Source organism: Panicum virgatum, chromosome 6N, assembly GCF_016808335.1.
Source record: "Panicum virgatum strain AP13 chromosome 6N, P.virgatum_v5, whole genome shotgun sequence".
In the NCBI taxonomy this organism is placed as follows: domain Eukaryota; kingdom Viridiplantae; phylum Streptophyta; class Magnoliopsida; order Poales; family Poaceae; genus Panicum; species Panicum virgatum.
In genome coordinates this window covers 6,634,204-6,655,055 of record NC_053150.1, presented here as the reverse complement: position 1 = coordinate 6,655,055, position 20,852 = coordinate 6,634,204, and the positions used below count along the sequence as shown (strand labels likewise).

The following is a 20,852-nucleotide window of genomic DNA, read 5'->3' as shown; positions in this document are numbered from 1 at the left end:
TTGCGATGTGATGAGGCAGCAACCAACCCAATGGGTGGTCAATGCCGGTCAAGACCCCTGCAGAAAGATCTTCAAGCTATACAGAGCCAAATCGCAGAAGTGGCCCCACCTGTGGGTTCATACCTCCCCCAAGGTGGGCCCGGGGGCCACTGTCGGTACCCTGTAGCAGGGATACCCACTCTTACTGCGGCAAGACAGGACCCACGTAGTTATCCGTAACTACACAGGAGGGACGGAGTAGCCAGGTCCCACAGGCCAGGCTTTCCTCTCCCGTGTGGCCAACGGCCCCGGACCGTTCCCCGCCTGAGGATAGGTCCGGTGACGCCACGCGTCTCTAAGGAAGGGAAGCTCCGAGCTGACCGCCGAGGCCCGGACCCCCAGAGGGGTCCGGGGTCTCCTGCGCCCATCCGGACTCCCCACACCATGTAGGGGTCCGGAGCCGCCACGTGTCCCGGGGATGCGGGATCGTGCGCGAGTCTTCCGCAGAAAGACTCGCCCACCCACCGCATTTAATGCGGATGGACAAGGCGTGCTCTGCCGCCGCGGTACGCGAGACAGCCTTTGTCAGGCCTCGCTGTGCACCGCGTATTACCAAGGAGCGCAGTGCAGCCGCCTGTGCCACGCCCGCGCAGAGCCCGTCTACCGCATTAAATGGATACGACAGCACGGCACTTTTCCATCATGCCGCCTACGCCGCAAGCTACGCGGCCCGCTTAAGCTATGTGGCAGGCGACGCCACTAGCTACACCAGGTTCCGACCCGACAAGGCAGCGCCAGGGCATGATGGACGAAGGGCTCCGGGAGTAGGCAAGGGAATCCAGAGAGAGATCTCCTCTGCCTGCGATGCCATAATGTATGAATAGTACATTATTTTATACTGTGACGTTGGGCCCACTTGTCGGGGACCCAACAGCTGTGTACGCACCCCCTTGAGATATAAAAGGGAGGTGCTCGCTGTGCACAGGACAGATCCAGACAGACTCAAGCTCTTGCAACCTTCCCACTCTCGTGGGAAGGCAATACAACACACAGTGGACGTAGGGTATTACGCTCCGGCAGCCCGAACCACTCTAAATCCTACTGTGTTCATCGAGTTCTGGAGTGAGATCGATCTAAGACCAGCTAATCCCCGAGTACACACGCTCAGGGCTAGGGCGGGTGCCATCCGCCACCCGGCTGTGGTTTGCAGCACCACGACAGTGCTCATACATTTGCTTAACCTTGGTGTATCAAGTATCCTTGACCTTAAAGACTTTCAATTGGTATTCAACTTCATTTGTATTATTTGCAAGTCACTTTCAAATTGATACATGCAAGGTAAACAAATTTCTCCCGGAGGTATGCAAGGTTCTAAATTCATTCAGTCTATTTTATTTTAGAGCTACCTCCGAGCAGGATATGATCTAAGCTCTCTAGTTATAACATCTAGTTGTGCACTTGATTTTCACATTATCATTTTGTGCACATACTTATAGAGAGCTTAGCTCATGTCATGCTAGTTTCGTGATTTTGTGATCCACCGTAGTGAATTTTTCAATTGGTATCTTCATTGATATCATATGATTGGATCATGAGTCATGGAACTAACTCCCTATGCTACTAATCTTCTCTTGAGTTATATTGTTTTGCAAGACCTTTTAGGTGATTTGATTCCAAAGGGGGAGAAATGTGTATCAAAGCAAGGCATGTTTTCCAACAAAGGGGGAGTGATGTTTTCCCAAGAAGGAAAAATATATTCCAAAGAAGGAGACATGCCAAGTGAATCAAGTCATGAGGAAAAAGTAGCGAAAAAGGGGGAGAATCAAAGGGGGAATCATGGTTTTAAGGGGAGGCCAATTCATCATTGGATGATGGTAAGCATCCAAGCAAGTGTAAGCGGTTTCAATTAGTTTCAATTGGTATCAAGCGATTAAATTTGTCAATTTTTGCAAATATTATGCTTGTTTTGATTGTGTTGTCATCAATCACCAAAAAGGGGAGATTGTAACGAACATGGCTCCATTTATGCCATTTCGAGTGATTTTGATGATCGAATGACAACGCAATCAATGGGACTAATGATTTTGTTAAGAGAACATTTCTAGATCCCAAGGATGAAGTAAAAAGGTCATGCAAAACAAAACACGAAGAAAAAACTCAAAGAAACGCTGAATTGGAAATATACTAAATTTTAGCTAACACTTAAAAACTTTAGCTTGTTTATGAGTTCTAATATGTGCTAAGTTTAGAACTCAACTTTAGATCATCCAAACATAACTGTTTTGGATTGAGCTGGACTAGAGCAAGCATAATTAGTAGTATATTCTCTTAGGCTTACAAATGAGCATGAGCATATTCTTTCTGAAACAATATGGTTAAGATGTAATTTTACTTTATTAATCTCGAGGATTTGCTAGCTCAGTCTTTAAAGATGTTTATAGGGAAAGGGTTTATGTATATATGTTCATAGGGGTGAGTGAGTGTGCGTACGTAAGTGCGTTGCGAGTGTATGAGTTATACTATACAATCTTACAAAAACTTAAAAGACAAGCCTGATATCCGACCAAACAGAAATATGATGGCAAGTAAGGCGTAGCATTCTGTAACTTTCCTTGCTCCGTGTGCCTGGTTTGGCAAGAGGCCAGAGAAGAGAAGCGTGTGCGTGTCGCTGTGCTTTGGTAAGCAGAACTGTTCTGAAGGCCCACTACACAGGACCATCGGGTTTCATTGGATAGTAGGCCAGCAAAACTCAGATGGAGTGTGAAACAAGACCTATAATTAGGATCGTATGTTGAAAAGCTAAAATAACCAATAATTTGAGATGAAGGAAGTATCCTTCTATATTTCAGTTGTACCAGCACGTACGTAATTAGGATATGATATTAGCATTCACCAAGTTGGTTTTAGGTCTAGAACAGCTCTAGACAGGGGAACAAGTCTTACGTGATGACAACACGCATAAACCGGAGTTTGAAACCAGAGGCTTTATTTTCTTTATTGATCTTTACACAAGGTCGCCTAGGCATGATATGGCCTGATTTCGGCGTAAATAAAATTATGCATTCACCTGTAATTTCTTCTTCTTTGGCCAACATTTATCTGCTACCCTTCTTCCGTGGTTCTTGACAAGTCTCACATGATTCAGATTTCAGAAGCATACTCATGAATTCAGCGGTAAAAATGGCATCTTGGAAGCTTCTGCTGACTTCATCGTTCCGGTGAACAGCTATGCACCTTGGCTGCGGATACCTCTCCGGTGAATCATCGGCGTAGAAATGTCAGCCACGATGTAACGAACATGACACTATTTATGTCATTTCAAATGATTTTGGTGATCGAATGACAACGCAATCAATGGGACTAATGGTTTTGTTAAGAGAACATTTTAGATCCCAGGAATGAAGTAAAAAGGCCATGCAAAGCAAAACACGAAGAAAGAACTCAAAGAAATGCTGAATTGGACGAGTTCTGCAGAAATCAGTAGCACCGGAAGAACCGATGCCTAAGCATCGGTGCATCCGATGGTTGTCGGAAGATCCGACGCCCTAGTGTTTGATGCAAGTCTGAGCGTCTCTGAAGCTCAAGTGAAGATCGTGTGAGGCCCCGGTTGAACCGACGGCATCACGACAGGCATCAGTATATTGGGCATACTATGTTCTAGAGACGATGTCAAGCGCCTAGGAGAAGATCCTTCAGCACCGGTTGAACCGGTGATGCATCGGAGCAAAACACCGGTGTAATGACGTCAGCAGGAGAGAAAGAGGCCAACGGCTAGTTGAGTGCTGTGTGTGACTGGTTGAACCGACGCTACCCCAGGCAAAGGCATCGGTTCATCCGATGGTACGCAGATTTTTGCTGACCGTTGGAGCAACAGCTCCACGACTTGGAGGCCTATATATATGGCATCCCCCGGCCATTTGAAGATTGCTGTAGTTGCTGGACTTCCCAGACATACTCAAGAACACCTCCAAGCCATACAAGAGCATAGTGATCATATCCTTAGCCCTTAGCACACTTTGAGAGTGTTGTGTAAAGGATTAGCTTTTAGTCAGTGAGATTGCAAGACCTTGAGTCTTTGTGCTGTGGTTCTTAAGTGAACCAAAAGAAGATTTCGGTGCGCCGGCACCTTGGAGTTTTGAAGGCTCGCCGGCACGTCATCGACCCTCCGACTTGGTGTGGAGCGGCGATGACAACTTTGTGCAGTGGACATGGAGACCCCCATCCTTTGTGGAGAAGCTCCTTAGTGGAACCCGGGGCCAAGGTGACCGTGATTGTGTTCACGGAAGAGACTTGGTGGCCGAGTAGCAATACTCTTAGTAAGTGCTACAACAACGTGGATGTAAGTGTGTTTTTGTGGCTAACCGAACCAAGGGATAAACACCCGCGTCGAGAGTTTGATTTCTCCTATCCCGCTCTTTAAGCTTTCGCATTTCATACTAGCAATTTGTGTGCCTTTACTTTCATAGAGTAGTTTCTTGATAAGAAAGATTATAGGTTGCTAAACTCTTTTGGGATAGGAGTTTCACACTAGAACAATCATAGTTGCACATCTAGATAGCATATTTTAGTTTAATATTGTGCAAATAGTTGGAGCCATAGGTCTATGTTTTTAGTTCGCCTAATTCACCCCCTCCACCTCTTAGCCTAGAGCGTGCCACCGGTCTTTTCACACGACTATTTAATGTTGACTTCGATGCATCATCATGGGCAACAAATTTCTTCACACACGATCATCAGAGATATATTATATATACAGCCATGTATCCATCTCCGGTAGCACCAATCCGCCATGGCGATGCACACCATGGCAGCAGCAGCTGCAGCTCTTGCTCTCTGTCTCTTTGCAGCAGCAGGCACATGCGCCGGTGCTCAGCCACCGGCGCCGCCGCCACCACAAGCCTACGGCATCTCCTCCTGCCTCCTCTCCAATGGCGTCAGCAACTTCTCCCTCCCGTCGTCCCCGAGCTACACGCCGCTCCTCGACTCCTCCATCCGGAACCTCCGCTTCGAGCTCCCGGGCGTCGGCAAGCCGGCCGCCGTCATCCTCCCGGCCTCCAAGCGCGACCTCCGGCGCGCCGTCCTGTGCGCGCGCAGCAGCTCGCTGGCGATCCGCGTGCGCAGCGGCGGCCACAGCTACGAGGGCCTCTCCTACACCACGGAGAACCACGTCCCCTTCGTGGTCATCGACCTCGCCCGCCTGAACCATGTCCGCGTCGACCCGGCCGCGGCCACGGTCTGGGCGGAGTCCGGCGCGACGCTCGGCGAGGTGTACCGCGTGGTGGGGCTGTCCAGCCGGAACCTCGCGCTCTCGGCCGGGTCCTGCGCGACGCTCGGCATGGGCGGGCACGTCGCCGGCGGCGGCTTCGGGCTGCTGTCGAGGAAGCACGGGCTCGCCGCCGACAACGTCCTGGACGCCATCCTGATCGACCCCAGCGGCGACACGCTGACCCGCGACACCATGGACGACGACGTGTTCTGGGCCATCCGGGGCGGCGGCGGGGGGAGCTGGGGCGTGGTGTACGCGTGGAAGCTCCGGCTCGTCCCGGTGCCGGACAACATCACCGTGTTCAGCGTCGGCCGGACCGGGCCGGCCGAGCTCATCGCCGGCTTGATGCACAGGTGGCAGTACGTCGCGCCCAGCCTTCCCGACGAGTTCTACCTCTCCACGTTCGTTCCGACAGGGTCATCGAACGGTAATCTCTCCATGTCATTCACCGGCCAAGTTGTCGGACCAAAGCATCTCGCCATGTCGGTGCTGGATCAGACCTTCCCCGAGCTGGGCCTCGCCGAGTCGGAGCTGTCGGAGGTGAGCTGGGTCGAGTCGGCGGCGAACTTCGCCGGCGTCAGCTCGGTCGCCGACCTCACAAACCGTCAACCCGGCGTGGGGGAATACGCCAAGAGGAAGTCCGACTACGTGCAGGCACCAATCTCAATGCAAGGCGCGATCGAGATCCTCCGGTACATGTCGACTGGGCCCCAGGGGTCGATCCAGCTGGACCCCTACGGTGGGGCCATGGCGCGGATGGGGAGTGCCGCGACACCTTTCCCTCACCGAGCCGGGTACCTGTACAGCATCCAGTACGCCGTCTCCTGGAACGCGTCGGATCTCGACCGTGCGGAGGAGTACATCGGATGGCTCCGGTCGTTCTACGGGTTCATGTCGAGCTACGTGTCGAAAAGCCCGCGAGCCGCGTACGTCAACTACTTGGACCTCGACTTGGGAACCAATGACTGGGCGAATGCAACCGGCGGAACGTCCGGTAGCAAGTCCGTGGCCCGTGCGGCATCATGGGGCGAGCGTTACTTCTTCACGAACTTTGACCGGCTGGTTCGGGCCAAGTCTAAGGTGGATCCTGAAAATGTGTTCAACAATGCACAAAGCATTCCTCCTTTACGATATGATGATTGAGGGCACCAAGTCTATGATGATGGCATGTAATTACCAACAATAAATGAATAGCTAATTTGGCTGTGTGGAGGCATAATGCATGTTTTGGCCTCCAAACTTGGTAGACTGATGATGTATTGACGTGCTAGTTCTTGTGTTGTGTTATGGTGTTCTTGTTCCCCAAACTTCGCTGATTGGATCTTTGAGTGACAACAATGGTGCCAAATCTCGTCATCTATCAAAAAGATGAATGCGTGTTAGAACCGTAGCTTATGACGAATTTAAGTAGAAAGCTTTTATGCATGGTCATTAGGTTGGTCACATCCGTCGAGGATTTGAAAACCAGATCACAATTAACAATAGGTGGGTTAATCCTTGAGAACAAACCGGGTGGGAGAGGCACCGAGACAGCCCGGACCCCGGACACGTCCGCTGAAAATCTCTAACCCTTGCGACGCTCATCGGGTGGTTTGCGCCGCTTTCGAACATTGAGGTGCAAACATGACCATTTAACACACATCCTTTGTACATCTGCATCTATCTCAATGTATTTTTATTGTTGGAGTGAGCTAGTGAGGCTGTAAACTTGTGGGGATGAAGAATTTGGCATGTAGCACTCTCTTTTTTAAAATCATTATTTTTGAAAATTAAACCGACGACAGGGGAGCTGTTGGGTATAAACTACTGATGAGGGGAAATGTTGCTGATGTGAATATGTACAGTAACTATAGCTATTACACAAATACTCCCTCCGGTTGCAAAAATACACAGCTCGTCTCAGAGTTGGCCTCATCAAAGATTAACTAGGAAGATAGGTGAAATGTCCATGCTTCTACCATTAATTCAATTAATTTAGTATCATGTGAATGAACAAAGAATGTTGTATAACCTCACCTTTACTACCCTTTACAATAAATAATCAAGAAGCGAAAAGATTGAATAATTGAGTTAAAGTTACATTGTTGGAATCATTATGGACTGACATATATTCGGAATATACTACTGATGACAAAACGTGTAGTATGGTGCTTTAGAGAGGGAGCACTGACAAAATATTTAAGCTCCCAAAAGGCATAATTTATAAGACGAAGCAAACCTGGATGTACTTTTGAGTAGTTGATAAGAGGAAGTAGCAGAACTTTTTAGTAGAATACAACACTTTTGAGTAGTTGATAAGAGGAAGTAGCAGAACTTTTTAGTAGAATTCAGCAAGGATAGAGACAATGCATGCATGAATTACAAAAGTGTAACTGATGCACAGGAGCACTCAGCAGTCAGCACGCAGAGACACAGTCACAACCGAGGCTCAAACAGGGAATCCAAAGAAAACCAAAACAGGGAATCCAAGGAAAACCATTCTTATTTGCCACTTCTCTGCTGATAGAAGAAATTCATTAAACTACAGTTCAGGTAGGAATTCAATTCAAAAAAATTTCAACAAAGTAGAAGAGTTGAACTATATCTTTATATATCAAAAATCGAACAGCACTGATTACTTCAAACTCCACCGCTACTATTCACTTCTACAGCCTACTTCATCATCTCATCACATCACTAACTGTTCACCCTACAGCCTACAAACTATTCACCCTTCAGCCTACAGGGGCATCTCATCACTTCAAACTGTTCACCCTACCTACAGCCTACAGGGGCATCTCATCACTTCAAACTGTTCACCCTACAGGCTACAAGGGCATCTCATCACTACAAACTGTTCACCCTACAGCCTACAGGGGCATCTCATCACTCCAGGCTACAGAGATCTCATCACTGACCTAGAAACACCTAGTCATTGAGAGGAGTCAGAAAGACAACGCCTCCCTTCACGACGAGAATGCTGGAGAGAAGATCATGTAGCTTAGTAATGATCCTGTTGAAGGAAGCAAGTCAAACTTCTACACTCTTCTCAACAATTAAGAATAAGATATTTTCCATAGAGTTCTCTAGAATATCTAAATAAAATAAATCAACGATATTGCTAGGACTAGATATTTTCATGGAAGAATGTAGAATTTAGATCAAGAGCTATGATTTTGCCACATGTAAATAATCCAATGGTCTTGTAACCCTATAAATAGAGACCCCCTCCCTTGCCATGCCATCCATCCAAGAGCATGGTATATGAGTGATGATAGGAAGTAGTGAGAGGGTGAGTGCTAGGATAGCCACATAAAGAGAGTATGTTGTGTACTCTTGTGTAATACTCTTGTATTGTAATAAAGCAAGTGTTTTGTAAGTGTTAGTCTCCCAGTTTCTAAGTACTTAGTGTATAAGTTGTGATCTATCATAGGTTGGCTCTGTCACCCGGGATCACATAAGGTCTGGGCTTCATCGTAGGAAGGCACTGACTCCCGGAAGCTAGCTTCATCTGTTGGTAGGCTTTGCCACCCAGAAGCGAGAAAACGGCTCTGCCGCTGAAAGGACCTTATACACTAAGTAGCTAGAAATTGAAAAGACTAACCGACTCTAGAGTGAGTTAGTGTGTCTTAGGTGTAGGTCCTCAGCTTAGTGGGTATTAGGGCCACCTCGATCCCCAACAGATCCAAATGTCGGACCTCCTCCCAGTAATACCAGCTGCCACGACCTTCCGCCAAACCTGGCATACCTTCTTCACCATCTTGTAGAAGCTGCCGGCGTCGCCGACGTGCGACACGCCGACACCCCATGCCACATCCTGAAGGATCCAAGTCCAGTCACGGAAGATGCCGAGGTAGACGGGGTGGTGCGGGTGGTCGGCGACCATCTCGAGGAGGGCGTGGATGCCAAGCATGAGGAGGTGGTAGATGCGGGTGAGGTTCTCGACGCGGCGCAGATCGGGGATGGTCCACTCCCTCGCGTCGAGCTGAGGCAACAGGAGCAAATGGAGGGCCGCAGCCTGCTCCACGTTGATGGCGCGGACGCTGACGTAGGTGCCGTCAGGGAGGGTCACCACGTAGGCTTGAGCCGCACGCAACGACCAAATCTATACTGGTACCGGTGCTCGCGCCCCGACGACGACGCCCATGGCCGCCTCCACCGAGACAGGCGCTGCGACGACGACGCCCATGGCCGTCTCCACCAGGCCGGGCGCTACGGCGACGACGCCCATGGCCGCCTCCACCGGGTCGGGTGCTCGACGACGAAGCCCATGGCCGCCTCCACCGGGACGGGCGCTGCGATGACGGCGCCCATGGCGACCTCCACCGGAACGGGCGCTGGGACGACCACCCCCATGGCCGCCTCCATCAGGACGGGTGCTGAGACGGCCACATCCATGTCCTCCTCAACCGGGTCGGGCGCCTCCATTCTTGCCTCCCCTCTGATATCGGCTCTCGATCTCTTCGGGCCTAGTTAACCCATGGTAGGACAATAATTACCAAATACAAACAAAAGTACTACAGTGCTTTACAACAACACTTTTACGCATGTTTACATTAATGGGGAAAAACTTCTGTGCAATGGCCAATTTATCACCATGTTTACATTCCACTGCAATATGTGCCTATGTAATGCAATGCACTCATGTGGAGAATGACCTAGGGTAGAACATCACTGCCATGTTCTGCTGTTTTGCTTTGATATGTTAACCTTTGGTTTTACAATCCCAATCTTTAATTTTTTTTTATCCCATGTGTGTGCATGCCGGACATCTTGCACCATATACATTCCCTATTGCCACTTCGTGATGCAGCCCGTACTGCTTGCTCGTCTCGCATCTTTTTACATTCCTGGAGACGCCATCCCATTCTCACCTTGAATAGGTGTATCATTGGCTCAAATGCAAATTCACCTCAAGAGAGTTCCAGCTGCAGAATTGATAACATCATGAGGAACCACTCAGGCATCGGCATAAAGATATTCATGCTTCAATTATATGATATTTTTTATGCATGCCATTATCTCGACAGATGGCTTCAGATTGCTGTCACACCAGGGATTGAAAAACTCACCCTTCTGCTTTATCAAGGCGATATGAACTACAATGTCCCATGCAAACTTTTATCTGATGGGGTTCGGAACTCTATTCAGTGCCTGCAACTTTCTTTCTGTGCTTTCCATCCCACAGCTGAACTTGGTCCCTTGAGAAAGCTAACAAGTCTGTGCCTGGGTTCTGTGAGTATTTCGGGGGATGAGTTAGAGTACTTTCTTTCCAACTCTCCTGCTTTGAAGCAGTTAGACCTCAGCGGATGCCAGGAGATAGTGTGCCTGAAGATACCTTGCGTGCTGCTGCAACTCCACTGCCTCAAGGTTTCTTATTGCTCGAAGCTGCGAGTGATAGAGAGCAAAGCTCGAAATCTCTTCAGTTTTATCCTTTTAGGACAGAGGGTCAAAGTCTCACTTGGAGAAACAATGCAAATGAAGAAACTGTGCATGAGCCGGACATGCCTCATCTGTTATGCCTGCACGGAATTGCCATCCAATATGCCAAACCTTGAGACTCTTTCCATTGGTTCGCATCGTGAGGTATACTCTTCCAAATACTTTCACTATGCCAAAACTCTTCATTGGTGACGCAGAAAATGTCTAATTGGTGACGAAAAAAATTCGCGTCACTAAATTTTCGTCACCGCCGATTGGTGATCATCGGTGACGCGTTTTGCAAAAACGCGTTTTGCAAAAACGCGTCTCCAATGATCCTCATCGGTGACGCGTTTTTCTAAAATGCGTCTCTAATGGCTGCTCATCGGTGACGCGTTTTGGCAAAAACGCGTCTCCAATGATGAATTAGAAAAACAAAAAAAAAGAAAAATAGGACAGAAAAAGAGACAGGAAATAGGCCATGCATACTAAAATCTCATTTAACCATTCAACTTACTGTCACTAGCAGCTCATTTAAACATTCAAGTAGCTGTTACATTGAAAAATCTTGATACATCATTCAAGTTACTCATACATCATATAGTTGAAATGCTAAATCTAGATGCCTAGCAAACTAAAGTCAGCAGCCAACACAGATGTTGCTAAATAGGCCATGCGGTGGCTGCTCCAGTCCTCTACATCCAAAAGAAGATAAGAACCATTCATGAGAGTGCACCCTAAAGTCACAATACCATACTATTAGTGCTCATACATACATCACAGTGCTTCCTCTAATCTGCTGCCTTATTTTCAGCGGTTCCTAACACTAGTTATCTGAATAAGTAGCGTGCATAAAATTTGCTGCATAAATGTTTTTGGCAAGTCCAGATAGTAATATGCTACAGCCTGATTTGCAAGATAAAAAAGGTCAAGTTAACAACATAAATAGTCTTTTGCACTGCTAAAGATTTATACGCATATAGGTGACGAGTCTCGATCTTCGCCGGCTGTAGCTGGTATATAGGTGACGCGGTTGGTTTGGACGCGTCACCAAAAGTTTTTTGGTGACGCGGTTCAAATCAGTGTCGCCTAATATGTTGTCTTCTTTGTGCGATTCTGGCATAGTGTTTAGTTCGTAGACTACGGGATAGATGCATATCACAGTAGTCATACTTTTTGTATAATTAATCTGAGACATATCTTTATCTTGCAGAGGGTCAATACACCAATGCTGCCTACGAAATTCCTTTTCCTGAAGCATTTGACTATTACTCTGACCTGGATGGTTTGCCCATCCTATGATTATTTTTATCTTGTTTCTTTTCTTGATGGTTCTCCTTCCTTGGAGACTTGGTTGCTGGATGTAAGGCATTGTTCATTCCGTTCTGCAGAGTATCTGACCACTTTGTTGGAACCATTTTTAATTCTACTTTATGATGTCTTCCGCCCTCAGGTATGTCAGGAACGTATGGATCATGCATCTATTTTTGGAGGCTCATCACAGCTGAGGCAGATACCTGAACAGCACCATGACCACCTCAAGAGTGTGAAGATCAAAGGTTTCAGCTCTTCTAAGGGCCTGGTTGAGCTAACATGTTATATACATATACTCAAGAACGCGAAGTCACTTGATTGCCTTACACTAGACACCACTTATGGTGATCCTAAGTGTGATACTGAAATATCTGGCGGCAGGTGCGTACCCATGAGTAAGGGTTTTCTCATGGAAGCCCGTAGAGGTGCTGCGGCTATTAGAACATACATCGAGGATAAAGTTCCGTCCACAGTTAAGCTGACTATTGTGGAGCACTGCAGGCAGTGCCATGCTGATAAGTTATCTAATAGGTGGGATGTGTAATAGTTTTATCTTACCTTTAGATGAACCGTGCTTTGTTTCTTGGATTGCAGGGCCTGTTCAATGTTTTACCACTGTCGGTACATCTGGACTAGGGTACCCCTTTTGCTGTGTCTAGGCGAGAGCCTCGTAGTTATCCTTGACTACGCGCTGACGGCCTGAGCAGCCGGACCCCCACGGTCCAAAGCCATTCTCACCGGGTCAGCGGCCCTAGACCCATTCCTTGCTAGGGAAGGGTCCGGTGACGCCGCGTGTCCCGGAGAAGGGAGCGCTCAGCCAAAACAACCGGGGGCCCCGGACCTCCCAAGGGTCCCGGACCCCCCATATACTATTCGGACCCCTCAGCGGGGAGGGAACAGACATCCCGCCTGGGGCAGGTCCGGAGCCGCCACGTGTCCGCAGGTGCAGGCACGCACGCGGCCGCGAAGCTTCCTCGGGAAGACTCGCCCAGCTACCGCATTCAATACGGGATACGTAAGTGCGCTCTGCCACAACAGAGCCCGAGGTGACCTTTGCCAGGCTGTACTGTTGATCGCGCGTTACCAAGGCACACAGTGCAGCCGTTGGCGCCGCCCACGCCACGCATGTCAGTCTGCTACGCCAGTTGGACACGACACGAAGGCTCGCCTTTGCCCATCATGACGCCTACGCGGTAGACCCAACAGTCTACGCCGCAACCTACACTACCTCAACGGGCGCCTCGCCGACGGGACAGGTGAATCTATTCCTCGGTCAGAGAGTCCACAGGGCGATGAAGCGTATCCGGGGAGAGATTCTCAACCACTGTAGCACCATTAATGCCTTCTGCGCAGTATACTATACATCCGCGTTGGACCCACCTGTCGGGGTCTCAACGCCTGTGTACGCGTCCCCTTGGGCTATAAAAGGGAGACGCCTGTTAGAGAAAGGCGGGTACGGAGAAGTCCGGGCAGAGGCTAGTACCCAACCTGGGCAGAGGATAGATTCATTCATATGCAAGAGCAATACAACTCACAGTGTATGTAGGGTATTACGCTCTGGCAGCCCGAACCACTCTAAATCCTCTAGTGTTCTTGTATTCTTGCTCCCTAGGTAGACCTGCCGAATCGCCTAGCGCTTCCCCGAGTACTCACCCTCTGGGATTAGGCGGGTGCACTACGCCACCCGGCTGTGGGTCTCCACAAACCACAACATTTGGCACCGTCCGTGGGGAGCACGCAGGCATAGGCCAGATCTTCGCTAACCTCTAGGCTTCTGAGGTTGAGCACATCCTCTACAACGACGACGAGAAGATGAAGAAAGGCATGGCGTCACCTACGCCGCATGCCCCGGCACCTAGGCGGCAGTGCCGTTGGTGCGGCGGCGCACGACAGCGGTGCCTGCTGTGGGTCGCCACTACGACACCTCAGAGCCGGCGCGGTGGCGCGCAGCGGCGATGTCTGCTGTGCGTCACCCTACGACACCCCAGCATCGGCTCAAGGTTTTCTCTCAAGCAACCACCGGGGTTCCCCCGCGGCGGCACGACGTCGGCTCAAGGTTTCCTCTCAAGATGGAGCCTAGAGCCGACGGCTGTGACTCAGGAAAGATGACGGTCGCCTTCTCCCTCGCCTGGCTCAAGCCTCTCTCGGTGCTGCTGCAGACAGGCCTCGACCTCTGCCACGAGGTGCGGGGGCCCTGTGTCAGCACCAGGAGGAAGCCGGCGAATGACCGCCCTTCTCCACACTCTGTGCTCGTCCAAACGAGCACCCATCCTTCCGCTGCGCCAGGGTGTCAAGCCGGTTTCAGCTCACTGTGAGCGGCCACCGGGCTGGCTTCCGACGGCAGCCAGCGATGACTGGGCCACTCCCATTCAAAGCCAAAGAATTTGTTCCCATGCTATCTGAGCATAGGATAGTTCTTGTGCTGGGAAGAGCCCTGCAAGCTCCTGAGGTGATGCTGGATGATGCTGTACAGGCACGTCCAGGTCCCCTTTGCCTCCGACGACTAAGAGGAACTCCCAAGGTGGTGATTCCACTCCGGCCAGGATCGTACATGCCTTACGGGACGGCGGTAGTAGGTTGCCCCTAGATAAGATTAAGAGTGCTCCTCCTTTGTAATGATGTGGTGCCTACGTGCAGTCTAGAGAGGTAAAGGTCCGCCCTTGTAAACCCGACCTCTGGCTTCGTCGCGCAAACAGGCGACACCAGCGAGTGGTCCAGAGCGGTAGAGGTCCGCCCTCGTAATCCCGACCTCTGATGTACACCACGCTAACCATATGAATCGAGTAATAAAGGAGATTTGCTTTCTTAGTCTTATCTTTACATTAGCTTAATTGCACTCATCCGTTTCGGCTTGACTGTTTCCTTCTCCCGTGCGGAGTCTTTCCTTTGTTGCTAATGATCCACATTGAGTTGCTGGCTTGTGGTCAGGCTGGATACCCCTTCTAGCTGGAAGGCGGCACGAACTCCTAGGGACCTGCTCCGGGGAAGTGGTGCTTGTATCCTGGGGTGGAGAAGTTCTGCGTAGCCGCTTAGCCTAGTAATGTACCCTAAGCCTATGCACTTCACTGCCCTGTTACGAGTCCCCTAGTATCCGAGGCTGCCGTGCCTAGAGGTCCGGAGTCCTTTCTAGTATAAGGCATGGTTTCCTATGCCCTACCACAAGGTCCGGTGACGTATATCATTGGATCAATGGCGACAACTCAAGTCCACTCCGGTGGCCCGCTCCGGCGGAGACCGCTCGCCACGGTCGCCCAAGTCCACTCCGGTGGCCCGCTCCGGCGGAGACCGCTCGCCACGGTCGCCCAAGTCCACTCTGGTGGCCCGCTCCGGTGGAGACCGATCACTACGGTCGCCAGGAGCCGGGTCCGGGGAAGTGGTGCTCGCTCCCTGGGCGATCCGAGGTCCGTGTAGCCGCTTAGCTTGGTTCCGTACCCTAAGCCTACACCTTCACCGCCCTATGGAGAGTGCTCTAGTAACTGAACCTGGCAATGGGTGCTCTGGCCTCTAGTGGATCCGGAGCACCCGCTCTCGACATGAGCACGCCAACGCAACCAGGTTGCATCGGAACACGGCACGATAATGGCCCCACCTGCGGGTTCGTACCTCCCCCGAGGTGGGCCCGGGGGCCACTGTCGGTACCTCTGGACTAGGGTACCCCTCTTGCTGTGTCTAGGCGAGAGCCTCGTAGTTATCCTTGACTACGCGCTGACGGCCTGAGCAGCCGGACCCCCGCGGTCCGAAGCCCTTCTCACCGGGTCAGCGGCCCCAGACCCATTCCTTGCTAGGGAAGGGTCCGGTGACGCCGCGTGTCCCGGAGAAGGGAGCGCTCAGCCAAAACAACCGGGGGCCCCGGACCTCCCAAGGGTCCCGGACCCCCATATACTATCCGGACCCCTCAGCGGGGAGGGAACAGACACCCCGCCTGGGGCAGGTCTGGAGCCGCCACGTGTCCGCAGGTGCAGGCACGTGCGCGGCCGCGAAGCTTCCTCGGGAAGACTCGCCCAGCTACCGCATTCAATACGGGAGACGTAAGTGCGCTCTGCCACAGCAGAGCCCGAGGCGACTTTTGCCAGGCTGCACTGTTGATCGCGCGTTACCAAGACACACAGTGCAGCCGCTGGCGCCGCCCACGCCACGCATGTCAGTCTGCTACGCTAGTTGGACACGACGGCTCGCCTTCGCCCATCATGACGCATACGCGGTAGACCCAACAGTCTACGCCGCAACCTACACTACCTCAACGGGCGCCTCGCCGATGGGACAGGTGAATCCACTCCTCGGTCAGAGAGTCCACAGGGCGATGAAGCATATCCGGGGAGAGATTCTCAACCACTGTAGCACCATTAATGCCTTCTGCGCAGTATACTATACATCCGCATTGGACCCACCTGTCGGGGTCTCAACGCCTGTGTACGCGTCCCCTTGGGCTATTGTTGTCTACCGAAACCCACCGGCGAGCAACGACGGGCAACACGAAGAGCCGGGAGGTTGCTGGTGCGCTGGCAAGCACTGCTCCCTCGTCGACGGCCCGCAATTTCCGTCACGTGCCCGGAGAATGTGTGAAAGCCGGGCGTGCCACCTGACCTATACCCGATCAGGAGGGTGTAGACGTGCCCCGAACAGTTTCCTGCATACAAAGACACGTGTAAACGTAAGTCCGAGCCGTGGTCGGCTCCCCGGGACGACTCTTGCATCGGCTTTGAAGAGCCGATCGTGTCCCGGTGTCAGACGGGATCTGATTGTATCCGGATATGATAAATAGAGCAAATCACTATAAAACTGCTTCAATCAAGTCCAATTAATCTTAACCCACGATGGTAACAGCCTCACTGCTAGATCGGAACATCCTACACGTGACTGGGCCTAGCGAACATAACAGACAACTAAACCACAACCTAAAACAGAGGCTTAAGAACTAGCAAGAGCCGATTCCCGGAACAATCCCTATCAAGGCTAGGATAAAGCATCTACTACGCCACCGGATCATCCAATCCGTTTGCAAGGCCTAACCCAGCAGATATTATGCCAACTCTTAAGATAAGAGCAAACCATAACAGATCGGATCTACTAAACATGAAAGAAGCAGGGTGTTGTCCCTGTGCAACTAGTTCTACGCGATAAGAACTAGCGAGAGATTGAAACGTGACTACACAGAGACAACATGATATTCGCAGATGATAAGCAACAAAGCACAAAAGATCTACTAAAAGCCATGCTACGAACATCATGATAACTAGTACTACTCGCCATCAAAAACGCTTCAGTACGAGTAATACCAAGGTAAAAGCAAGAACAATACTGCCCTGATCGCAAGAAGCGATCAGGGCAGCATGGCACTTACTTGGTTGAAACCCTAGGATTAGGGGTGGCGATGCGCCGAGAGTTGTTGTTTGCGAGTCGTGATGACGCTCTCCTTACGAATAACAAAGGATACATATTTATAGTCCGGAGACTTGGGAAACAATCTAAACTAATCTTGTCCTGATTGGACTCTATCTCTAATCTTGAACTAAATCTAAGGATACACGGCCAATGTGGTCCATATGCTCACGCAGGAGCCGATTTACAAGCCTTCCTTAATCTTCTGCTTTAAGCTCATCTTGCTTTCGGCCCATAAATTAACCCTTGTTAATTTATGGCGATAACACATGCCCCCCTGGTTTTGGCAACGATAGTTCCAAAACCAATCCGTCGCTTCATCTTCCCGTTAATGCTCATTAATCATACTGCAACCACCAAGGAAGACACACCATCTCTGCAACTGGCTCCTCGTAGAATGTGAAACTGCCGATCCATCTTCTATCTTCTTACTATTTAACCTCCCTCTGTATCGGCTCTTCTTCACAGCAAAACTCCATCTTCTTCCCAAAGCCAGTAGCACAGAAACCACCCCAATCCTCCAACAGCCATGGCCATCTCTTCCTCCTCCGGCTCCAACTCGTTCGGAGACTCTTCTTCTTCTTCCTCTTCCCCTTCTTCTTCTTCCTCCCTTTCGGCCTCCTCCATTGACTCTATCCCAGAGAGCCGAGAGCCGACCCATGAGTGGGACCCAACAGCGGCCTACGAGGCGCTGGCTCCTCTGCACTGGGACGCAGAGGAGTTCGATTTCAGGGTCGCCTCCGAGGAGGACGAACCCATGACCGAAGGAGAAGACCTCCGACTCCTGTTCCAAGAAGAGTTGGAGAAGGACGAGGAAGAAGACCCCTCATCGGACGGAGTCGACTCTTCCTCGGAAGAGGAGATTGACTCCCCCTCCGATGACGACGAGCCGATGGGCGGAAAGCCCTTCCAGTTCCTTGGGTCCTCCGAGGAGGACAGCGAAGAGGAGGTCAGCGGCGACGACAGCGGCTGGAGCGACTCCGGGTCTGAAGGCGGTAGCAGCGCCTTCAGCAGCGACGACGACGACGACGACGGCAGTGACGACAACGGCAGCGGGGATGTGCCAGCCCGAAGCCCCAAGCGTCGTAGGTACTAGGTACCTACGAACAATAGTAATACCATAAGGGTAGAATCACAAAGCCGAAGGATTGATTCCTTTGTAAAATCGGCTTTCCCTGTAATAAACTTTCCTTTAATGAAATCGAGTTCCGTCAATCTTGTGTGTCTTCATTTACTTTCCCAAAAAGCCGATGGCAATGCATCAGGCTTCCATAAATATCCAAGAGCCGACGAAATTCAAACTAGAAGCAACCCGCACAAGAATAATACTCCCAGTCTGATCCAAACTCGACGAACCCTCAAATTTGAGTGCAATTCGAAAAACAAACTCTACAAATCCGAGCAAGAACTCTCCAGGCAGCCGGAATTCGAACCAGAATCTCCAACAACCAAACCCTAAGTCCACAGATCTGTGACCATGGCGGATTCTGCAGTTCAGACAACAAGTTCTAACGATGCGGCAATCCATGGCCTGAAGGTAATATTCGGCCTAATCTTTTAGTTTTCTTCAGCTCACTAAGCTTCTGAAACTGAAACTCTGAAACATGACACCAAACGCATATTTCTGAACTTCTGAACTTCAGGTGTCAGACATCCTTCTGCCGCATCCCTCCAATCCAAAATCTTTCTGTCTTGGCCCACAAACCCATGAAACCCCCATAGATTTGATCTCTTGTGTAGCAAATAGGATCCCTTTTGTGAGTCAAAACATTGATTTGAACCTCTGGGCCGACTGCTTAAGAGCCTGGCCTAATCCACCTGAAAGCTGGATAACATGGTATAACAGAGTAGCAAAAGCCCACATGCCCTTGTGGCAAGATTTGAACATAGCCGATGCACTTAGCTTATCACTGTCACCCCTTGACAAAGATGAAAATCTTCTGAAAACCATCGGCTATTTCTGGTCTGATGCTCTGAATTGTTTCCTTTTTGATCATGGACCCATGACCCCTACTCTGCTAGATGTTGTCATGATCACCGGACTAGACATTAGCTCTCCTAATCCTGCTACTCACAAAATGGCAGAAGTCCCCTTTAAACTTTCTTCCAAAGTCAACTGCACAAACTGGGGTACTTACATGAGTCAGCACATGAAAACAAAAGGTCCAGTGACTGAGAAGGAACACACAGCATTTTTAAATCTTTGGCTAGAGCACTTCATCTTCTGTGGCCCTTCTTTAGCTCCAACTAAGAACTATCTCCCCTTGGCCTATCACCTGGCCCATGGTAATCACACTGGCCTAGGCAAACTTTTTCTTGGAGAAACATATAGATATCTCCACTTAATGACATCCAATCTGCTCAACCACAAGAAACTGAGAACTGGAGGCCCTTGGTGGTTCATTCAGTTATGGGCACAGCTGTACTTCCAGCATCATATTCCCAACTTCCAAGGCCTGACCAAGAACTCTTTCCCTGATGAGAGTGGCAAACCAATTAGATGCACAAGCTATGCCCAAGCTTTATTCAGTCTTCCTGGCAGTAAACTAAATTCAGCAGATGCAGCAAACTGGTTCAGAGTCTTCTACAAAGGACTAGATAATCCCATATATTTCCCATTTACTGAATCTGAATCCTTCGAAAACTCAACTGCCTTTAGATTAGATAACTTTGCCGATGACGACAGCACTCGGCATATGTATTCTTTGATGATTCGACCTAGCTTCCTTCCTGTTGGCATCAGCACTTCTAATAGAATTATCAAGCCAGACTATGAATCTTACCAGCCAGTCGTAGCAGCCCGGCAACTTGGTCTAGGACAGGTCCCTCCCCACTTCCATATTCACCACTTGGTGGAGAGCAGAGCCGATCTGCCCGATGGTATCACTAGTTCAAGATGCTACAGCATGTTTGATGACCTCCACATCCCAATACCAGCCGATCTGTTCTTTATCTCTTCATCAATCGGCTTTGATACTTGGTGGAACATGTGGAGAACTCATGTCTTCAGAAAAGCTCTAGGTCCTCAACTGCAGCAAATCGATCCTGAATATGTACTCCTCGAGGAAGAGGTACTGAATTTGTGCATTTAATTCCTCCTAAGTCCCCTATCCTTTTCTCTTGGCTAATCCTGCTCATCTTGTTAGCAGCAACAAGATGGCCCAGAACCCATAACCAGTACTGGGGAACCGTTTCACCTTCTTCCAACTGCTCCTGATGTACTTTTCTGCAAAGGATTACCACCAATGAAGAAAGTGATAATGACTGTCCAGCCAGACTTACTTCAGTCAGCTTTCAAACGAAGACAAACTTCTGCAGTAGTTGCCCCCCCGAGTCTTGACCAAGAAAAGGAAGATGATCACCAGGCGAGTGATCAAGAAACCAGTATCAACTTCTCCGAGCCCATCAGAGTCCAACACCAACCAGGTAACTCATCATTCAAGAACTTCCTCTTTATTTCAGACATATATACTCTGGTTGACTGTAATTCTATTTTCAGGATGCAGCTGAAGAA

The 20,852-nt window shown here is 50.0% G+C and overlaps 2 protein-coding genes across 2 annotated transcripts; both read left to right on the top strand.

Annotated features, from left to right (window-relative positions):
- Nucleotides 1-4,759: 4,759 nt before the first annotated feature.
- On the top strand, nt 4,760-6,484 carry LOC120680282 (reticuline oxidase-like). The gene has a single exon (XM_039961900.1). The coding sequence runs from the start codon at nt 4,769-4,771 to the stop codon at nt 6,386-6,388; it is 1,620 nt and encodes a 539-aa protein (XP_039817834.1). The 5' UTR covers nt 4,760-4,768; the 3' UTR covers nt 6,389-6,484.
- Nucleotides 6,485-10,171: 3,687 nt separating this feature from the next.
- LOC120677857 lies at nt 10,172-12,503 on the top strand. The gene is made up of 4 exons (XM_039959061.1): nt 10,172-10,307; nt 10,581-10,810; nt 11,859-12,008; nt 12,099-12,503. Exons 1-4 carry the CDS (start codon nt 10,172-10,174, stop codon nt 12,501-12,503), a joined length of 921 nt encoding a protein of 306 aa, XP_039814995.1.
- Nucleotides 12,504-20,852: the final 8,349 nt, after the last annotated feature.

What these genes read in the sequence shown, in the direction of transcription:
- LOC120677857 (XM_039959061.1), top strand. Translation starts at nt 10,172, where the DNA reads ATGAGGAACCACTCAGGCATCGGCATAAAGATATTCATGCTTCAATTA. An exon ending in CCATTGGTTCGCATCGTGAG is followed by an intron (nt 10,811 to 11,858) that starts GTATACTCTTCC and finishes TTTATCTTGCAG; the next exon opens with AGGGTCAATACACCAATGCT. An exon ending in TGGAGACTTGGTTGCTGGAT is followed by an intron (nt 12,009 to 12,098) that starts GTAAGGCATTGT and finishes TTCCGCCCTCAG; the next exon opens with GTATGTCAGGAACGTATGGA.
- LOC120680282 (XM_039961900.1), top strand. Translation starts at nt 4,769, where the DNA reads ATGGCGATGCACACCATGGCAGCAGCAGCTGCAGCTCTTGCTCTCTGT.